The following is a 20,303-nucleotide window of genomic DNA, read 5'->3' on the forward strand; positions in this document are numbered from 1 at the left end:
CTACTGTGATCTTTTTATTTTCTTTTAATTCTGTAATCTAAATTGATGTTTAAATGTAGGTTGTTTTTCATGTGAGTTTAACCAATATGGTCTAGGCTTTTATAGAAGAAATGGCTCCACCATTTTCATTTTTTAATCCTGTGAAATTGAAACTTATCCAGAGTTTGGGGAGTTGAAATAATAATGGTAAATAATGTATATATCTGATAAGAAATTCCCGAGATAATCCCAGACTTTGGATAGAAGAGAACAACTACATGGTGTGTAACTTATTATATCTAATTCATTTTAATAATTTGCCAACAGCAGTAAGCATTATAATACTGATAGGTCACTCTAGAAGTTTTTATTTAGTTATAAACCAAATACCTGTTAGCCTGGATAGATGACAAGGTTAAAATCATCTAAAATTAAATATATAATAATAGAGGAAAGACTTACTGAGTTTTGATAAGCTTTTTTAGACCATTGTAATTCCGTTGTATTAAGATGATACTCCACTCAGGGTAGTAAACAAACAGTATTCTGAGTTTTTAGCAATGTATAAGTGAAATAAAAGATTATGCCAGTACTACTGAATGCTATATTCAGAAAAAATATTTTAAACTGAAAATATTTTGTGACGTGAAAACACAGGATTTTGGCATTCTAATTTATCAGATATTTATAAACTCATTGATATATTCTAGCATTACAGCGGAACTTGTAAAACTTCCAGTTTCTGTAAAAGATCTTCATGTTCAACCATCTTTAGTGGTATTGCCGAATCAGCAGCAACAGCAATAGCAGCAGCTTACTTGACTATAAGCTCCATGTGGTCAGTGACTTGGTTTTGTGTATTACACTGTCTCTAATACTTAGAATAGTATGTGACACATGTAAGTGCTCAGTACATTTTTTTAAATAAATGATTGAATGTTAACTAACACTTGCATGTCAAGCATCTCACATGTGTTAGATCATTTAATCCCCATAACAACTCCTAAAGTATGTACTATTATTATTTTCAATTTATAGATGGGGAAACTGAAGCGTGAACAGTAATTTATTTAATGTCACAGCTAGTTAGTAGTAGAGCTAAGATTTAAAATCGGGTATTCTGATTCCTTTGACCCATTCATTTAACCACTATACAATATTTCCTCTTGTAGCCAACCTCTGTAGACCTGTGTTTGGGCTAGAGACATCTGGATCCAAATTGCAAGTGAAGCTATCAGTCACATATATACAAGTATGTGAGTGTGTAGGTATGTGTGTGAATATGCCAATACTGGTTGCATTTTTAATAAATAGCAGATTTCCCTGTTTCCATATTTTGATTAGCATTATGTATGATAATTGTTTTATTAATTTTCATTTCAGATTGTTTATTGCTATTATATAGAAATATATTGATCTTGTATCTTGCAGCCTTCCTAAATTCATTTGTTAGTTTTAGTGTCTTTTTTTTGTAGATTGCATCAGTTTTCTACATAGATCATGCCATCTGCAGATAAAGACAATTTTACTTCTCTATCTGGATTTTTTTTTTTTTTTTTAATCTGGATACCTCTTGTTTGTTTTCCTTTGTTTTATTGCACTCACTGGAACTTTTAGCACAATGTTGACTGGAAATGGTGAGATCAAACATCCTTGTCTTGTTCCTCTTAGAGGCAAAACATTCAATCTTTACCATTAAGGATGATGTTAGCTGTTGGTTTCTCATAGATGTCCTTTATCAAGTAGAGGAAGCGTGCTTATATTTCTGCATTGCTGAGAGTTTTTTGTTTTGTTTTGTTTTTTAATATCATAAATTGATGTTAGATTTTGTCAAATACTTGTTCTGCATTTATTGAGAAAATCATATGGCTTTTCATTTTTAGTTTGTTAATATGGTATATTTTACTGAATGACTTTTGAATGTCAAACCAACCGTGCATTCCTGAAATCACTGCAATTGGTCATATGTATTATATGTTGTTAGATTCTGTTTGCTGAACTTCCTTCAGAATGTTTGCACTCGTGTTCAGTGAAGATCATTGATCTGTAGTCTTCTTCACCCCAAAAAACATCTTTCTCTGATTTGGTATTAGAGTAATTCTGGCCTCATAGAATGAGTTGGAAAGCATTTCCTCCTTTTCAGTTTTCTGGAAGAGTTTGTGTAGAATTCAATAAGTTTCTTTATTAACTGTCTTGTAAAATTCACCAATGAACCCATCTGGGCCTGTTGTTTTCTTAGTGGAAAGGTTTTCAATTGCTGATTCAATTTCTTTAATAAATATAGGGCTTTTCAGGTTATTTATTTCTTCTTGAGTGAGCTTTGGTAGTTTGCATCTTCAAGAAATTTATCCATTTCATTTAGTTGTTGAATTTATTGGGTTGAATTTTGTTCATAATATTCCCTTATACTTTTAAAATCCGGTGACTGTGTACTGATGTCACTTTCCTCACTCCTGATACTAGTAATTTGTGTCTTCTCTTTGTCCCAATCAGTCTGGTGAGAGATTTATCAGTTTTATTGATCTTCTCCCTTTACTAAGGATCTGAATAAAGTGAAAGAATAAGCAATATAAAGATCTGGGGAAAGGTGGAGGGAATAGCACTTCCACAGTCCCAGAGAGGAAAGACCTTGATGCTTACAAAGAGAATAAACTATAAGGGGCCAAGAGTAGAAGCAAGAAGTCAGTTGTAATAATATAAGTCAGAGGAAGGAAATGATGACTTGGACTACTTCAGTGGCTAGCGAGGTGATGAGAAGTGGTCAAATTCAGAATATATTATGAAGATAGAGCCAATAGAACCTGTCGGTGGCTTGCACATGGAGTGATAACAAGAATAGTCATGACTGATGCTTGGGCCTGAGCAATGTGGTTAATGGCGGCCTCATGAAATAGGGAAGATTGGGAGTATATACGGACTGTTGTGGGAAGAATGGTGTCTTAGTCATCTAGTGGTGCTATAACAGAAATACCACAAGTAGGTGGCTTTAACAAAGAGGAGTTTATTCTCACAGTAAAGTAGACAAAGTCCAAATTCAAGCCATCAGCTCCAGGGGAAAGCTTTCTCTCTCAGTCGGCTCTGAAGGAAGGTCCTTGTCCTCAATCTTCCCATGGTTGAGGAGCTTCTCAGGCGCAGTGACCCCTGGTCCAGAGGATGTGCTGTGCTCCTGGTGCTACTTTCATGGTGGTATGAGGTCCCCAGCTCTCTGCTAGATTCCCTTTCCTTTTACCTCTTGAGAGATAAACAGTGGTGCAGGCCACACCCCAGGGAAACTCCCTTTACATTGGATCAGGGATGTGACCTAGGTAAGGGTGGTGTTACAATCCCACCCTAATCATTTTAACACAAAATTTAAATCACAGAATAGAGGACAACCACAGAATACTGGGAATCATGGCCTAAGCAAGTTGATACACACATTTTTGGGAGGACATAATTCAATCCATGACATTCCACCCTTTGGCCAAATACAAGATGTAAACAGGGCTAGTGCATTTTTTGTTTACGTGTGTTAGTTGTATCATGGTAGGTGCAAGTATTACTTTGTAATTGTGTTTATTCAGAGATTATGTATGGCTTGGGGAGATGTGTACAGATGCGAAGTTGACAAGGGGTGGACTGTGATGGTTAAGATTGTGTGTTAACTTGGCTGGGCTGTGATTCTCAGTGTTTTGACAGTTATATAATGTTGTGATCACTCCCCTGTTGAAATATGATATGTAATCACCCCCATGATGGAATCTGCTGAGTGGTGCCTGTGGGGGGCGGGGCCTTTGGTGGCTCATCGCCCCCTCAGCCTTCATCTGTCTGCCTTCTGCTGCCTGCTACCTTCCTGCTCGCTTTGCAAAGGTTGTTGGCTTGTTCTGAATCTAGCAGCTGTCTCGTCTGACCTCTGGTTCTTGGGCCTTGAGCTGGCAGCTTACCTGTCCATCTTGGGATTCGCCAATCTTCACGACCTGTGAGCAAGAGTCATGCTCCCTGACCTGCCTATCTTGGGTTTCCTGGCACCTGCAGCTAAGTGACTCAGGAGAAACCTTGCGGTCTTGCCTGCCGACCTTGGGGATTCCTCCACCGTCACAACCTGTGAGTGGGATCCCTTCTCTCCAACCTGCTCATCTTGGGTTCACCAGCTTCTACAGCTCCGTGAATTGGGAAAGGACTCTATCCTGATCCAAGGACTTGAGACCTTCCAACCCCTACAATTGTGTGAGCTGTTTCTTTAATATAAATCTCTCTCTGTTACACGCATTACTGGTTTTGCTTCTCTAGAGAACCCAGCCTAAGACAAGTGGGATGGAGGACAGACATCAAGAATTGATTTAGGTGTTAACCATCTGGATAATTAGTTTACTTAGATAATTTTTCCTGCCCTGATGGCACAGTGGTTAAAGCGTTCAGCTGCTAACCTAAAGGTCAGCAGTTTGAACCTACCAGCCACTCCACGGGAGAAAGATACGGCAGTCTGCTTCTGTAAAGATTTACAGCCTTGGAAACCCTGTGGGGTAGTTCTGCTCTGTTCTTAGGGCTACTATGGGTTGGAATTGACAGCAGTGAGTTTTTGGTTTTATATTTTTTGTATGTTTGCTTATATTGTCCAGGATATTCATTCTTTACCTCATGACGATTGTTTATCTGATAGAGCCACTATGTAGGAAATATTCATGGTAGAAGATGCAGTGCTTTACAGCTACCTTAACATATTTCACATCAAACATTGAAATTATAATCAGTGTTACCGTATTGTACGTGTAAAAACGGTTGAATTGGTGTACGTTTTGCTGTGTATATTCTTAACAACAAAATAAAAAAAATATAATACACTAGGAAATAGAAAAGACAGATAATTGTGTGAATCTTTTTGTGCTAAAGACATTGGCGTGAAGTGATCATATTCAGGATATACTTTATATAGACTATAGAAAAATGAAATTGTCTGTAAAAGTGATCATATTCATAGAAAAACGAAATTGTCTATAGATAGTTATAATGTGAGTAACTAACTTGAGTTTCCTTAGTGAGATAAAACAGAGAATTTTGAAATTATTTAATTTGTTGTTCTTAAGTTCTTTGTCTATAAGTCATATACTGGGGATGACTCAGGAAGATTGAGCTCAGAATCCCAGACCTCCTTTAAAACAGACCAAGATCAGCCCCAGTAGAACTGATAGAATCTTTCTGGTGCTCTTCAGTATGATGGTTAAGGTTATGTGTCAACTTGGCTAGGCCATGATTCTCAGTGGTTTGGCAGATACTCCAATTTGTGATCCGATGTGAGCAGCCAGTCATTTGAAAGGGGCATTTCCTTGGGGGTATAGCCTACATCCAGTGTGTGTGGATGTTCTGGCAAAGCTTGCCCTCTCTCGATCCTGTGTCTGACTCGTCAGCCTCTGACCCCCGGTTCTTGGGACGTGAGCCAGAAACTTGCCGTCTGACCTGAAGATTTGGGGATTTGCCAGCTCCCACAGCCCCATGAGCCAGCAGCCTACTGTGTGACATGCCAATTTTGAGGTCATCACCCCTGCAGCCACATGAGTCAGGAGAAGCCCCTAGCCTGATGCCTGACCCATGGATTTAGAATTTGCCAGTCTCCACCACTGTGTGAGCTATTTCCTTGAAATAAATCTCTCTCTGTATGTTCGTGTGTGTGTATATATATATATATATATTTCATTGGTTTTGCTCCTCTAGAGAACCCAGCCTAAGACATTCGGAATAGGTCCAGAAGCTGACAAACTCCCAGAAGTAGATTACAGTAAATATGAAATAGGATATACTAGACAGAAATCAGTATGCTGTCTTAGAAAATGCTCTCAGAGACATACTGAGAATATTAGACTGGTTAAACTATTGGGCTGATCTGTTTCTTGACTGAGAGAGACTCCCAGTCAGGGTAAAATTTTTCAGACCCAAACTTAAGTAGAATCTGAATAGACTACATTAAGAAGTAAGAGAATTTTACATTTCATTTTTTTTTTAATTTCAGAGACAGCACTAAATAAAATGTAGGAAGCATTTAGTATGAGCAAAGCCTGTGAGAGTAGGGACTTACTTGTGTCATTCATTATTCTGGCATGAGCATCTTGTTGGTACTCTGATATTTTTCTAGGTGAATATGTAAAGTTATAAAACGTCATATGAAAACCTGGCTTATTTCGTGATTTTTTTTACACATTTCTTCACTAGAGGGTGCTATGTAAGCATTCAATACTTTAGTATCATCTCTTCTACGTTTACTTATTTGCTGAGAGATGGGGTTTTTAAATCACCTGATTTATTGTAAGCTTTCATTTCTTTTTCATTGCTGTCAAAGCAACACTGAGGTAATGTGTATGGTTAAATTAATGAAGTTGAGTGGCTGTTAATGGAAACGTTAACACAGATGTTTCTTTTTTCCTCCTCCTCAGGAGACTTATGACCCCGATCATGTATGCTGCACGAGACGGTCACCCTCAGGTGGTTGCTCTTCTTGTTGCTCAGGGAGCGGAAGTTAACGCCCAGGATGAGAACGGTTACACTGTGAGAACCACTTTACGCTGTCCCTCTTTCATTTCTAAGACATAGGTGTCTCGTGATCAGTAATTCACAAAACGAATCTTCTGTAGTAGTAAGGATAGAAAGACAGGGCTATAATTGTTCTTTTGGTGAAGACAAGCACAGCTGAGATAGGAGAAGAGAATTATCTGACTCCCTGGCTCCTCAATCCTGACAAAAGAAGCTGTAACTACAAAGCCTGGGCTAGAATGTACATAAGAATTCTTTTTTTGTAAAAAAAAAACCTCAACGATTAGTATAACATCATTTGACTATAAAACATTTGGTTTTATAAAATCAGCACTGACAGGCTACTTTGCAATTAAACTTTGGAATTATGTATATTTCACATTATATTGTGAAATGAAGAGATTGCATTATTCCATTTATTAATTAACCATGTTTAGTTTATTGTTGTGCCACAAATACAGCTGAAAACTTTCCTTCTCTGTCTCATACACACTCCCTCTCTTTAAACGTTGTTTTTCCCCCAATCGTAGGCTTTAACATGGGCAGCACGTCAGGGTCATAAAAATGTTGTTTTGAAGTTGCTTGAACTTGGAGCTAATAAAATGCTACAAACCAAAGATGGAAGGACACCAAGTGAGGTTGCAAATAAAAATAAACATCCAGAGGTATCCTTCTATATATTTTTCTATGGCATGTTACATTATCATTTGTAGAACCTTGGTATTATCTTGTTAAAACTCACAAGTGAAATAATAATGTATCTGGCTATTATTAAATGTTTAAATAGGTACAATCTTTTTCCTCCTGCCAGGTGATAAAAACTTTATTTTTTTTTTATGGTACTCGTCTTTTACTAAATAAACAGGCATTTATAATGTGGTAATGCAAAGGTTATATAACGAGGGTAAAAAAGTTTTATTCTGGCCCTGGAAATAAATTGTTACATGCTATTTATTTGTTTAAACATTTGAAACTGGCCCCAATTTTTAAATATTAGCATACTGAGAAAGCTAGTAAAATGTTAAAATTTGAACATATAATTGAAGCATTGTTTTGTAATTTTAATTTGTAGATATTGGACAAGTTAATAATAAAATTTTTCAAGCCATATTACTTCTTAAATATGTAACAAGGCAAATGATTAAGTGATAACAACTTTGGTTATGTGAACTATTGTCATTCAAAAGTTAAAGTCAGTAGCAAATATTTGCCATTCATTAGATTATTGTTAAAACATCGGGTCTGAACATTAGAGCTTTTGGTCAAAGGTCTGTAATTTCTCAACTAGAATCAAATGTAGTACAATCTTAAAACCAAGTTATGTAGCTCAAGATTTTCTGAAACCGGGTTTCTGAATTTGAAGTGACATTCCGGAAGGGGTCATCATATATCATTAGACCCCACCACTTACACAGCATGTGAAAAACTTTTTTAAGCAATCTGATAAATATATGATCATTTTCCAAGTAAAATCTACATTTCCAAAATTATTCTAGAGTAAATGTTAATCGCCAAAGCTCTGTGAAACTTTTAAAAGAAATTTAGTTTTTCTCCTAACCTTTGAAAATTTGAAAACCTATAATTGGTTTACTACATTGTTAAATTTAGGGTAGATGACACCAAGTTTGACGTAACAAGAAATTTGTGAATATCAAAGGTTAAATATTTTAAGGCATCGTCATTTCTTAAAGTGAGATTTGATCTTGTATTTTGACCGATTACATTTACATTTTATTGGATGTGACATACCATGACTTCCTAAGCAGTTAGACTTTAAAAGTAAGGAATGTCACCAAATGTCTCTTAAAGGTGTAGAGTTGGGATTTATATACATTTGTGTACAGTTGTATACATTTGCATACCTTTAGGTGTGCTTAGGACTTCCTCCTTGCTGACCACAGTGTATTTTAAGAACAGACTTAGAATTTCATCTTTAACTCGTAAAAATGGAATTTTTTGTTTTATGTCTTGCTGACAGTTTTGTTAATTATTGTCTTCCTTTAATTTTTATTTCTGATTATTATTTTAGGTCAAGGAAATATTTATTTGATTTTATAAAAGTTGTTCTCAGGTGTAAAGGCATTTATTGTCTTACCTTGCTAAAATTTCCTTTGTTGACATAATCACACGCTCAGTTTCTTTTAAGTGGAAGTGATAGTACATAATAATATTAAGCATTCGAATGGCTTAACTTTTTCAGATCTTCAGTTTACTTTCTTTGACATTAAATCCGTTGGAAGGAAAGCTTCAACAACTAACTAAAGAGGAGACTATTTGTAAACTATTGACGACAGATTCTGATAAAGAAAAAGATTATATATTTAGGTAACAACATTTTAGTTCACGAATACCTACAAATGAGTAAAATTTGTGCATGTTCTTATTACTTATAATAAATGGGGTGACTTAGCTAAAAGTATTTTAAACGACATTTTTTAATATTACTTAGAAATGTCAGGATTTTAAGTACTCTGTTCTCCAGAATGTTAGAAGAGTTATATTTATGCGAATAACTAATACTAATGAGAATAACTTTTGACTTTAAGTGTAAACTTTATTTTAAATAAAACACATTAACAATAAAATTTATTCCTGAAAGGTTCTAAGATTGTATTTATGTTAGTGTTCAAACTGTATTGCATCTTGCTTTCTAATTCTTTTTAGCACATTTCTGCTTTTACAAGCTAAAATTAAAAATGTATTTCTTTCCCCAAACACAATTGTGAATTATATGGCCACAAAACTGTTCTGTACTTACCCACATTTAAAATTACTTAATTTTCACTTATTTCAATTAAAAACATTTTTTTGTGTGCAGATATCTCGCAACAAATACATACTAGCAAATACTATCATTCTTAGGAAAGATAAGCTGCATTTTATCATTGCCGTTTTCTCTCTTGTATCTTCACTCAAGAAAACTTGCTCATTTGATATAGCATAAATCTGATATGTAAATTTGCAAATGTATTCTGCATGGATTCATTCTTACTCATTCTTATTCTCTCTCTGAAACCTAAGTATATGTATGTATATTGTTCTGTTCTATAAATATTCATAGTTCATATGCAGCATTTGGAGATCTGGAAATATTTTTATATGGTCTTGGACTTGAACACATGACAGATTTATTAAAGGTAAGATTCCATATGATAACTTACAGTTAGTTGTGTATATGTTTGTTAGTGTAACATTACATTTTAATTTATAAGCATGCCTGTGAATGAGTCTCAGTTGCACTTTCCTCTGTAATTTGTAGTACACCCCGTTTTAAATGTGTAATAAGCATTTCTAAATTTGTTCCCAAAATTTGCGTATACTTAGGAGATGGTTGGATTAAACAGTTTTAGGAGCCCTGGTGGTGCAGTGGTTAAGCATATGGCTGCTAACTGAAAGGTCAGCAGTTCGAGCCCACCATCCACTCTGCAGAAGAAAGATGTGGTAGTCTGCGTTTATTATAAAGATTACAACCTTGGAAGCCAGTGGAGCAGTTCTACTCTTTCCTTTAGGGTTGCTATGAGTTAGAACCCACCAGATGGCAATAGGTTTTTAAACAGTTTTACCCACTGCCTAATAATTCATAGAATTCCTCCTTGTCTGTCTAAGTCCATAGTTTGTTTTTCTAGTTCCTGATCTTCCTGTAGAGAATATTAGGAGAAGCCTGATTTTAAACTGGACAACCGTATTACCAGATTCTGACTCCAGTGATTATTAAATGATACGTTACTTTAACATCTTTTTTTTTCATAAGGATGATAACATGTAGTGTAGGGTTGTTAAGAAGATTTAATTAGGTCATATCCCGAGCATTATCTGCATGTTTTAAGCATACAGTATGTGGTTTGAGTAGATGATAATTTTGATCAGCTAGATGGGGATACTGGCACACTAAAGTACCATTGACTTAAGACAGGCTCTCCTCAGGATATGTACCTTCTATTTAGGTACTTCTGAATTGAAATGCATTGTACAACCTTGAAAGTTCTTCCTATTTGAGAAATATTGAGTAAAATAGATGTTACTGATGGTTTGATTTGATACAGTTAGAAATTTAAAATATTCATAAAACAATTTCCATCAAACTATCAAACTGCTTTTATTTTTGTAAGCAAATATAAATTATAATTATTTTCTTTGAATCTGGAAAACTAGTTATGTTTACGCTTTCTTAGGTGAATATAGGTACTGTGACACTCATTACTAATTACCTAGTGGTGTACTTCTATATCTGCATATCCTAACTCCTCTAGACAGTTGGAAGTCAAGAGTTGAACATATAACTGACTTATGTATCCTGGCCTTACTTCCCTTCTGCTACTTTATTTATACTGAAAAGTAGTATTTTTTTTTTCCCTTTTCTACAGGAAAGGGATATATCTTTAAGACACCTTTTGACCATGAGAAAAGATGAATTTTCAAAGGTTAGTATCAATTTTAAGGAGCCTTGGAGATACAGTGGTTCAGTGCTTGGCTGCTGACTGAAAAGTCAGCATTCAAACCCACCAGCCACTCTGCAGGAGAAAGATGGTAGCAGTCTGCTTCTGTAAAGATTTGCAGCCTTGTAAATCTGCTCTGTCCTGTAGAGTCACTATGAGTCAGAATCCACTGGAAGGCAGTGGGGTGGTATCAGTTTCAAAAACTTCAGACATATTCTTTCATGCTGTTTTAATTGTGGATCCTTTTATTTTCTCTTAAAAATCCTAGAGCCACAGACTTTGATTAATCTTTTACTAGGTTCTTGATTATGGATAACCATATCTCATTGTTCTGTTGTAGTATTAAGTTACTTTAAGAATATTTAAGGACTTATAGAGTTAAATTTTTATTTTTATCTTTATTCAGATTGTCATGATATCTCAACTAAAACTGGTACTTCATTCCTAAATGTGAAATAGATTTGTCAAACAGTAGGCGACTTAGAATTAAGAGGTGGTTTTTTATGTATGTGGGTATGAACATGTGTCTTGCTTTGCTCCAGTCCCAAAAATTATCAAAACCTATTATTTTGTCATCTAATAAATAAAGCAACAATTCAGAAATAGCTGTTGGAAGGGTTAGAGATACTTTGATAAATATGATATCTAAAAAGTAACGATCTTGCTGCATGAGCACATTGGAAACTTAAATATTCAGTATTACTAAAAAAGTAACTGTATTAGCTAAATCTAGGGTAGAAATTTTAGTTTAATACTAAAAGTCGAATAGAGACAAAAATAAGGCTTAATTCTCACTTGTCACTGATAATAGTTTGAAGGAAAAATTATTGTACTGTGGGTTTTTGAAAGATTTATAAATTAAAATCTAGTATTTGGTTTTTATAGTCTATCATAATTTGTATTTATTGCAAATAATTGTAGTCACTAAATATTTTAATAATGTAACCTTGTCCATCATGGTTAAAGGCATACCATATACTTCTTCATGTTTGTTATTTTTCCAATATGTATCTACTTTTTCAAGATGTAAATTAAACAGAAAACTTGTTTAGTAATTTTGAATATTAAATAATTCAAGTATAACTGTCTTAATGCACTTTAAATTCGTTTTCTGTATAGAATGGAATTGCCAGTAGAGATCAGCAGAAAATTCTGGCTGCTCTTAAAGAGTTAGCAGTAGAAGAGATAAAATTCGGAGAGCTTCCTGAAGTGGCAAAGTTGGAAATCAGGTAAAATCACCGATTTACATTAATAGCGGTTTAAAACAAGCTGCTCTTTTTCTTAGTTTAATTTTGATCATTAGAGTCATTTTACTTGCTACCATCATTTTCCCATAGAAATGGACAACTCATTTTGCAATATACCATGTTCTAAAATGAGGTGTACTTTATAAAGTCAATTTTTATGAAGTCATTTTTATCAGTTAACAATTATTATGAAATTATTTTATGATGCATTATTTTGAAGCAAAATGGTTCCCCTTGTCAACTCACATGGAAACATTTTTTTCCTTGCATTTTACTTACTAAATTGAACTATGTAAGAGATTCCGTCTTCGTACCATAGATTTTATTCTCTTTATATCATTTTATGTGTTAAATCGAAAATTAAAAGTAATATTTTTGCTTAGGGCAGTAAGAAAGCATTTCTTATGTAACTCTGCTCTCTTTATTTATTATTTTTATTGTACTTTAGATGAAGGTTTATAAAACAAACTAGTTTCTCATTAAACAGTACACATACTATTTTATGACGTTGGTTAACCATCCCACGACATGTCAACACTCCCTTCTCAACCTTAGGTTCCCTATTACCAGCTTTCCTGTCCCTTCCTGCCTTCTAGTCCTTGCCCCAGGGCTGGTGTGCACCTTTAGTCTTGTTTGTTTCATGGGCCTGTCCTGTCTTTGGCTGAAGGGTAAACCTTAGGAGTGACTTCATTACTGACCGGATGGGCGCCGGGGGCCATACTCTTAGGGTTTCTCCAGACTCTGTTAGGCCAGCAAGTCTGGTCCTTCTTTTTGAGTTAAAATTTTTTTCTACGTTTTTCACCAGCTCTCTCTGGGACCCTGTCTTGTGATCCCTGTCAGAGCAGTCAGTGGTGGTAGCCGGACACCATCTAGTTGTACTGGACTCAGTCTGGTAGAGGCCGTGGTAGATGTGGTCCGTTAGTCCTTTGGACTGATCTTTCCCTTGTGCGTTTAGTTTTCTTCATTCTCCTTTGTTCCCAAAGGGGCAAGACCAGTGGAGTATCCTAGATGGCCGCTCACGGGTTTTTAAAACCCAAGACGCTACTCACCACAGTAGAATGTGGAACATTTTCTTCATAAACTATGTTATGCCAGTTGAGCTAGATGTCCCCGAGACCACGGTCCCCGTAGCCCTCAGCCCAGTCATGAGTTTTTACAGTCATGGTCTCATACAATATTTCTCCTTTTGTGATTGACATTTCACTCAGAATAATGCCCTCCAGATGCATCCATGTTATGAGATGTATCCCAGATTCATCGTTGTTCTTGCTCTCTTTATTTTTAGCATTATTGTATGAAATTGTTATCAATATGTAAAGTTAATTTCCAGTATTATAAACATGTCTTATACTGATTATAAGTATTCAGTTATGAAAATATTTTATTTTATTATTATGTAACTCTTAAGTGATTTTCTTAACTTTTTATTTTGAAATAATTATAGGTTCACAGGAAGTTGCAAAGAGATGTACAGGGAGATCCCATGCACCCTTCACCTAACCTCCTCCAGTATTAACATCTTGTGTAACTATAGTATATCAAACCTGAATATTGGCATTGATACGATCCACAGAAGTTACTCATTTCTCTAGTGTGTGTTTATGTAGCTGTATGCAGTTTCATCATATGTTGCTTCAGGTCACCGTTACCATAAGGCTCCCTCATTCTATCCCTTAGAACCGGATCCATTCCTGCCCCCCTCACTAACCCCTGGGAACCACTAATCCATTCTCTGTCCCTATGATGGTGTTATTTTATGAATGTTACATAAATGGAATCATGCACTATGTATCCTTTTTAGATTGGCTTTTTTCACAGTGCGTAATTTCCTTAAGGTTCATCCAAGTTGTTATTTTGTATATCAATAGTTTCTTTTTTATTGCTCCATAATATTCCATGATATGAATATACCACAGTTTGTTTAATCATTCACCCATTGAAGGACCTTTGAGTATTTTTTAGCTTTTGGCTATTACAGTAAAGCTGCAGTGAACATTACGTACAAGAATTCTGCATGAAATAAGTTTTCATTTCCATGGAAGAAATGCCCAAGAGGGCAATTACTAGGTCATGTGATAGTTCCATGTTTAGTTTTTTAAAAAACGGTCAGGATGATTTTCAGAATGGCAGCATCATTTTATGTTCTGCCAGCAGTGCGTGCATGATCTAGTTCTTCTGCATCCTTGCCAGCATTTGGTGTTACCACTTTTTTTAAAGCTGTTCTGATAGATGTGTAAATAATACCTTACTTTGGTTTTATTTGTATTTCCCTGATGGCTAATGATTTTGAATAACTTTTCTTGTGCTTATTGGCCATCTCTGTCCTCTTTAATGGAATGTCTCTTTATGTCTTTTGCTTGTTTTCTTATTGGATTGGGTTTTTTTTTTTCCCTGATTTTTTTAATGTTGAATTTTGGGAGTTTTTTAGGTACAAGTCCTTTGTTGGATATGTGATTAGCAAATATATTCTCCCAGTTAGTAATTGGTATTTTCTCCCTCTTAACATGGTCTTTCACAGAGCAAAGTTTTTTATTTTGATGATGCCCAGTTTATCAGTTTTTCTTTTTATGGATCGTGCTTTTTGTGTCAAGTTTAATAATACTTTGCCTAGCCTTAGGTCCTAAAGAATTTCTCTTAGGCTTTTTTCCTAGAAGTTTTATGGTGTTACATTTTACATCAAAATTCATGATCTAATTTGAGTTCGTTTTTATAAAAGTATGAGGTTTAGGTCAATGTTCATTGTTCCCCCCTGTGGATATCCAGTTGCTTCAGTACCATATGTTGAGACAGCTATGAAACCTCCATTAAATTGCTTTTGATCCATTGTTAAAAATTAATTGGGTGTATTTGTGTGGATCTATTCTAGGTTCAATATTCTGTGTTCTCTACACGTCTCTTTCCATCATTACCACACCATCTGGATTACTCTGGCTATATATATAAACCAAAACCTAAACCCATTGCTGTCAAGTCTATTCATAGCAACCCTTTAGGACAGAGTAGATCTGCCCCATAGGGTTTCCAAGGCTGTAAATCTTTATGGAAGCAGACTACCACATCTTTCTTCTATGGAGCAACTAGTAGGTTTGAACTGCCAACCTTTTGATTGGTAGCCAAGCACTTTAACCACTGTGCCACTAGGGCTTCATGTATATATACGTGAAAACCCTGGTGGTATAGTGGTTAAGAGCTACAGCTGTAAACCAAAAGCTTGGCAGTTTGAATCCACCAGGCATTCCTTGGAAGCTGTATGGGGCAGTTCTGCTCTGTCTTACAGGGTTGCTATGATTCGGAATCGACTTGACAGTAATGGGCTTGGTTTTTGGTATATGTATACACACACGCATATACACATATATACATGTGTGTATGTATATATGTATGTGTATATGTGTGTGTATATATACACACACATACAATATGTATACTGTATACATATATATGGACATATATGTACACTGTATACATACATATGTATTGAGCGTTTATTTCAGGAAGAGTGATTCCTCTCATTTTGTTCTTTTTCAGAATTGTTTTGGCTATTTCAGGACCTTTTCTTTTTCATATGCATTTTAGAATAAGATTATCTGTGTCTAAAAAGCACCTCTCTGAGATTTTGTAGTAATTTGCATTAATCTTCTTGATTAATTTATGAAGAATTGACATCTTTATTACATTGACTCTTCCAGTCCACAGACATAATTGTACAATTTTTAGATCTTCTTTGGTTTCTTTCATCAGCATTTTCAGTTTTTCATTGCACAGATCCTGTACATGTTTAATTAGATTTATGTGTAGATACTTCATTTTTTTATTTTGGCCCACATACAATTGATTTTTCCATGTCGATCACTTATCCTGTGAACTTACTGAATGCACTTATTAGAGCTAGGAAGTTTTTGTAGATTCTGGGAGATTTTCTACATAGGCAGTCATGTAGTCTGAAAAAGAGACAAGTGTATTTCTTCCTTTCTAGTCTGTATGCCTCTTTTTTTTCTTGTGTATTGTAGTGGGTAGAACTTCCACTATTGTGTGAAATAAGAATAAGGATAGCAGACATCCTTGCCTTCTTCTCAATCTTAGGTAGAGAGCAGTCAATCTTTTGCATTAACTATGGTGTAACTGTCTACCATGGGTGACCCTGCTGGTATTTGAATACTGGTGGCATAGCTTCCAGCATCACAGCAACATGCAAGCCCCTGCAGTATGACAAATTGACAGATGTGTGGGGGTCTGAGCTGAGCTTCCAGCCTAAGACAGACTAGGAAGAAGGACCTGGCAGTCTACATCTGAAAAGAATTAACCAGTGAAAACTGTATTAATAGCAGTGGAACATTGTCTGGTATAATTCCGGAAGATGAGCCCCTCAGATTGGAAGGTACTCAAAGTAAGACTGGGGAAGAGCTACCTCCTCAAAGTAGAGTCAACCTTAATGACATGGATGGAGTCAAGCTTTCGGGACCTTCATCTGCAGATGTGGCATGACTGAAAGTGAGAAGAAACAGCTGCAAACATCCATTAATAACCAGAATGTGGAATATATGAAGTATGAATCTAGGAAAATTGGAAATGGTCAAAAATGAAATGGTACACGCAGACATCGATACCTAGGCATTAGTGAGACAAAGTGGACTGGTGGGCATTTTGAATCACACAATCATACATCCTGCTATGCTGGGAATGACAATTTGAGAGGAATGGCATTGCATTCATCGTGAAAAAGAACATTTCAAGATCTATTCTGAAGTGTACAATGCTGCAAGTGATAGGATAATATCCGTATGCCTACAAGGAGGACCAGTTAATACGACTATTATTCGAATTTTCGCACCAACCACTTAAGGCCAAAGGTGAAGAAATTGAAGATTTTTACCAACTTTTTCTGCAGTCTGAAATTGATCGAACATGCAATCAGGATGCCTTGGTGATTGGAATGCAAAAGTTGGAAACAAGAAGAATCGGTAGTTGGAAAATATGGCCTTGGTGATAGAAATGATACTGAGATTGCATGATAAAATTTTGGAAGACCAACAACTTCCTCATCGCAGATACCTTTTTTCACCAACATAAACAGCAACTATACACATGGACCTCACCAGATGGAATACACAGGAATCAAATCGATTACATCTATGGAAAAAGACAGTAGAACAGTTCAAAACCATCAGAACAAGGCCAAGGGTCTACTGTGGAACAGACTATCAATTGCTCACGTGTAAGTTCAAGTTGAAGCTGAAGAAAATAAACAAGTCTGAGAGCCAAAATATGACCCTGAGAATATCCCACCTGAATTTAGAGACCATCAGAAGACTAGATTTGACACATTGAACACTAATGACTGAAGGCCAGCGAGTTCTGGAATGACATCAAAGACATCATACAAGAGGTCATTAAAAAGACAGGAAAGAAAGAAAAGACCAAAATGAATGTCAGAAAAGACTCTGAAACATGCTCTTGAATGTTGAGTAGCTAAAGCAAATGGAAGAAATGATGAAGTAAAAGAGCTGAACAGAAGATTTCAAAGGGCAGCTCAAGAAGACAAAGTAAAGTCTTACAATGAAATGTGCAAAGACCTGGAGTTAGAAAACCAAAGGGGAGGAACACACTCGGCATTTCTCAAGCTGAAAGAACTGAAGAAAAAACTCAAGCCTCAAGTTGAAGTTGAAGAATCCTACAGGGAAAATATTAAACAACACAGGAAGCATCAAAAGAAGATGGAAAGAATACACAGAATCACTGTACCCAAAAGAATTGGTCAATGTTCAGCCATTTCAGGAGATAGCCAATGATCAGGAACCATGGTACTGAAGGAAGAGGTCTAAGCTGCACTGAAGTCATTGGCGAAAAACAAGGCCCCAGGAATTGGTGAAATACCTATTGAGATGTTTCAGCAAACGGATGCAGCACTAGAAGTGCTCAATCATCTAAGCCAAGAAATTGAAAGATAGCTACCTGGCCAACTGACTGGAAGAGATCCATATTTATGCCTTTTCCAAAGAAAGGTTATCCAACCGAATGCGGAGATTTTTGAGCAATATTATTAATGTCACACCCAAGTAAAATTTTGCTGAAGATCATTCAAAAGTAGTTGTAGCAGTACACCCACAGGGAACTGCCAGAAATTCAAGCCAAATTCAGAAGAGGACGTGGAGCCAGGGATACCATTGCTAATGTCAGATATATCCTGTGTGAAAGCAGAGAATACCAGAAAGATGTTTACCTGTGTTTTATTGACTACGCTAAGGCATTCGACTGTGTGGAATCCAGAACACTTAATTGTGCCTCATGCGGAACCTGTACACAGACCAAGAGGCAGTCATTCTAAGAGAACAAGGGGATACTGCGTGTTTTAAAGTCAGGAAAGGTGTGCGTCAGGGTTGTTTCCTTTCACCATACTTATATAGTGTGTATTCTGAGCAAATAATCCAAGAAGCTGGACTGTGTCAAGAAGAACAGGGCATCAGGATTGAAGGGAAGACTCATTAACAGCCTGCGTTATGCAGGTGACACAACCTTGCTTGCTGAAAGTGAAGAAGACTTGAAGTACTTAGTGATGAAGATCAAAGACTACAGCCTTCATTGTGGTTTACATCTCAACATAGAGAAAACAAGTCATCACAACTGAACCGATAAGCAACATTATGATAAACAGAGAAAAGATTGAGGTTGTCAAGGACTTCATTTTACTTGGCTCTACAGTCAACACCCATGGAAGCCCCAATCAAGAAATCAAACAAGACATTGCATGGCAAATCGGCTGCAAAAGACCTGTTTAAAGTGTTAAAAAGCAAAAAATAAACTGTTAAAAAGAAAAGATGTCACTTTAAGGACTAAGGCCCACCTGACCGAAGCCATGGTGTTATCAGTCGCCTCATATGCATACAAAAGCTGGACAGTGAATAAGGAAGACCAAAGGAGAATCGATGCCTTTGAATTATGCTGTTGGCAAAGAATATTAAACATACCACAGATTGCCAAAAGAATGAACAAATCTATCTTGGAAGAAATACAACCAGAATGTTTCTTAGAAGCAAGGATGGCGAGACTGTGTCTCACATACTTTGGACATGTTATCAGGAAGAATCAGCCCCCGGAGAAGGACATCTTGCTTGGTGAACCAGAAGCTCAGCAAAAAAGAAGACCTTCAGTGAGGTGCATTGACACAGTGGTGCAACAATGGGCTGAAGTATAACAAAGATTGTGAGGATGGCGCAGGACTAGGCAATGTCTCGTTCTGTTGTACATAGGTCACCAGGAGTTGAAGCCAACTTGGCAGTACCTAACAACAACATCATAATGTTAACTAGGTAATTTTTGTAGTTGCTTTTTTATGAGATTGAGGAAATTCTTCTCTATTCCTACTTTTTGGTTTTTTGTTTGTTTGTTTTTTAAATAAATTTTATTGTGCTTAAGTGAAAGTTTACAAATCAAGTCAGTCTCTCAAACAAAAACTTATATACACCTTGCTACATACTCCCAGTTACTCTCCCCCTAATGAGACAGCCCGTTCCCTCCCTCTGCCCTCTCTTTTCGTGTCCATTTCGCCAGCTTCTAACCCCCTCTGCCCTCTCATCTCCTCTCTAGGCAGGAGGTACCAACATAGTCTCAAGTGTCCACCTGATCTAAGAAGCTCACCAGCATCCCTCTCCAACCCATTGTCCAGTCCAATCCATGTCTGAAGAGTTGGCTTCAGGAATGGTTCGTATCCTGAGCCAGCAGAAGGTCTGGGGGCCATGACCACCAGGGTCCTAGTCTCAGTCAGACCATTAAGTCTGGTCTTTTTATGAGAACTTGGGGTCTGCACCCCACTGCTCTCCTGCTCCCTCAGGGGTTCTCTGTTGTGTTCCCTGTCAGGGCAGTCATCAGTTGTAGCCAGGCACCATCTAGTTCTTCTGGTCTCAGGATGATGTAGTCTCTGGATCATGTGGCCCTTTCTATTTCTTGGGCTTGTAATTACCTTGTGTTCTTGGTGTTCTTCATTCTCCTTTGATCTAGGTGGGTTGAGACTTGTTGATGCATCTTAGATGGCCACTTGCTAGTGTTTAAGACCCCAGACGCCACTCTTCAAATTGGGGTGCAGAATGTTCTTAATAGATTTTATTATGCCAATTGACTTAGATGTCCCCTGAAACCATGGTCC

The 20,303-nt window shown here is 36.5% G+C and overlaps 1 protein-coding gene across 2 annotated transcripts in view; it reads left to right on the top strand.

Annotated features, from left to right (window-relative positions):
- Positions 1 to 20,303, top strand: part of ASZ1 (ankyrin repeat, SAM and basic leucine zipper domain containing 1) — a 79,108-nt gene that overhangs the window by 37,798 nt on the left and 21,007 nt on the right. For both annotated transcript variants that reach the window (XM_049893856.1, XM_049893857.1), the window contains exons 5-10: positions 6,384 to 6,495; positions 7,011 to 7,145; positions 8,681 to 8,805; positions 9,542 to 9,617; positions 10,845 to 10,901; positions 12,036 to 12,145. In XM_049893856.1, coding sequence (XP_049749813.1) covers positions 6,384 to 6,495; positions 7,011 to 7,145; positions 8,681 to 8,805; positions 9,542 to 9,617; positions 10,845 to 10,901; positions 12,036 to 12,145 — 615 coding nt within the window. The remainder of the gene's footprint in view (positions 1 to 6,383; positions 6,496 to 7,010; positions 7,146 to 8,680; positions 8,806 to 9,541; positions 9,618 to 10,844; positions 10,902 to 12,035; positions 12,146 to 20,303) is intronic.

The sequence above is a fragment of the Elephas maximus genome, chromosome 8 (assembly GCF_024166365.1).
Source record: "Elephas maximus indicus isolate mEleMax1 chromosome 8, mEleMax1 primary haplotype, whole genome shotgun sequence".
Lineage (NCBI taxonomy): Eukaryota > Metazoa > Chordata > Mammalia > Proboscidea > Elephantidae > Elephas > Elephas maximus.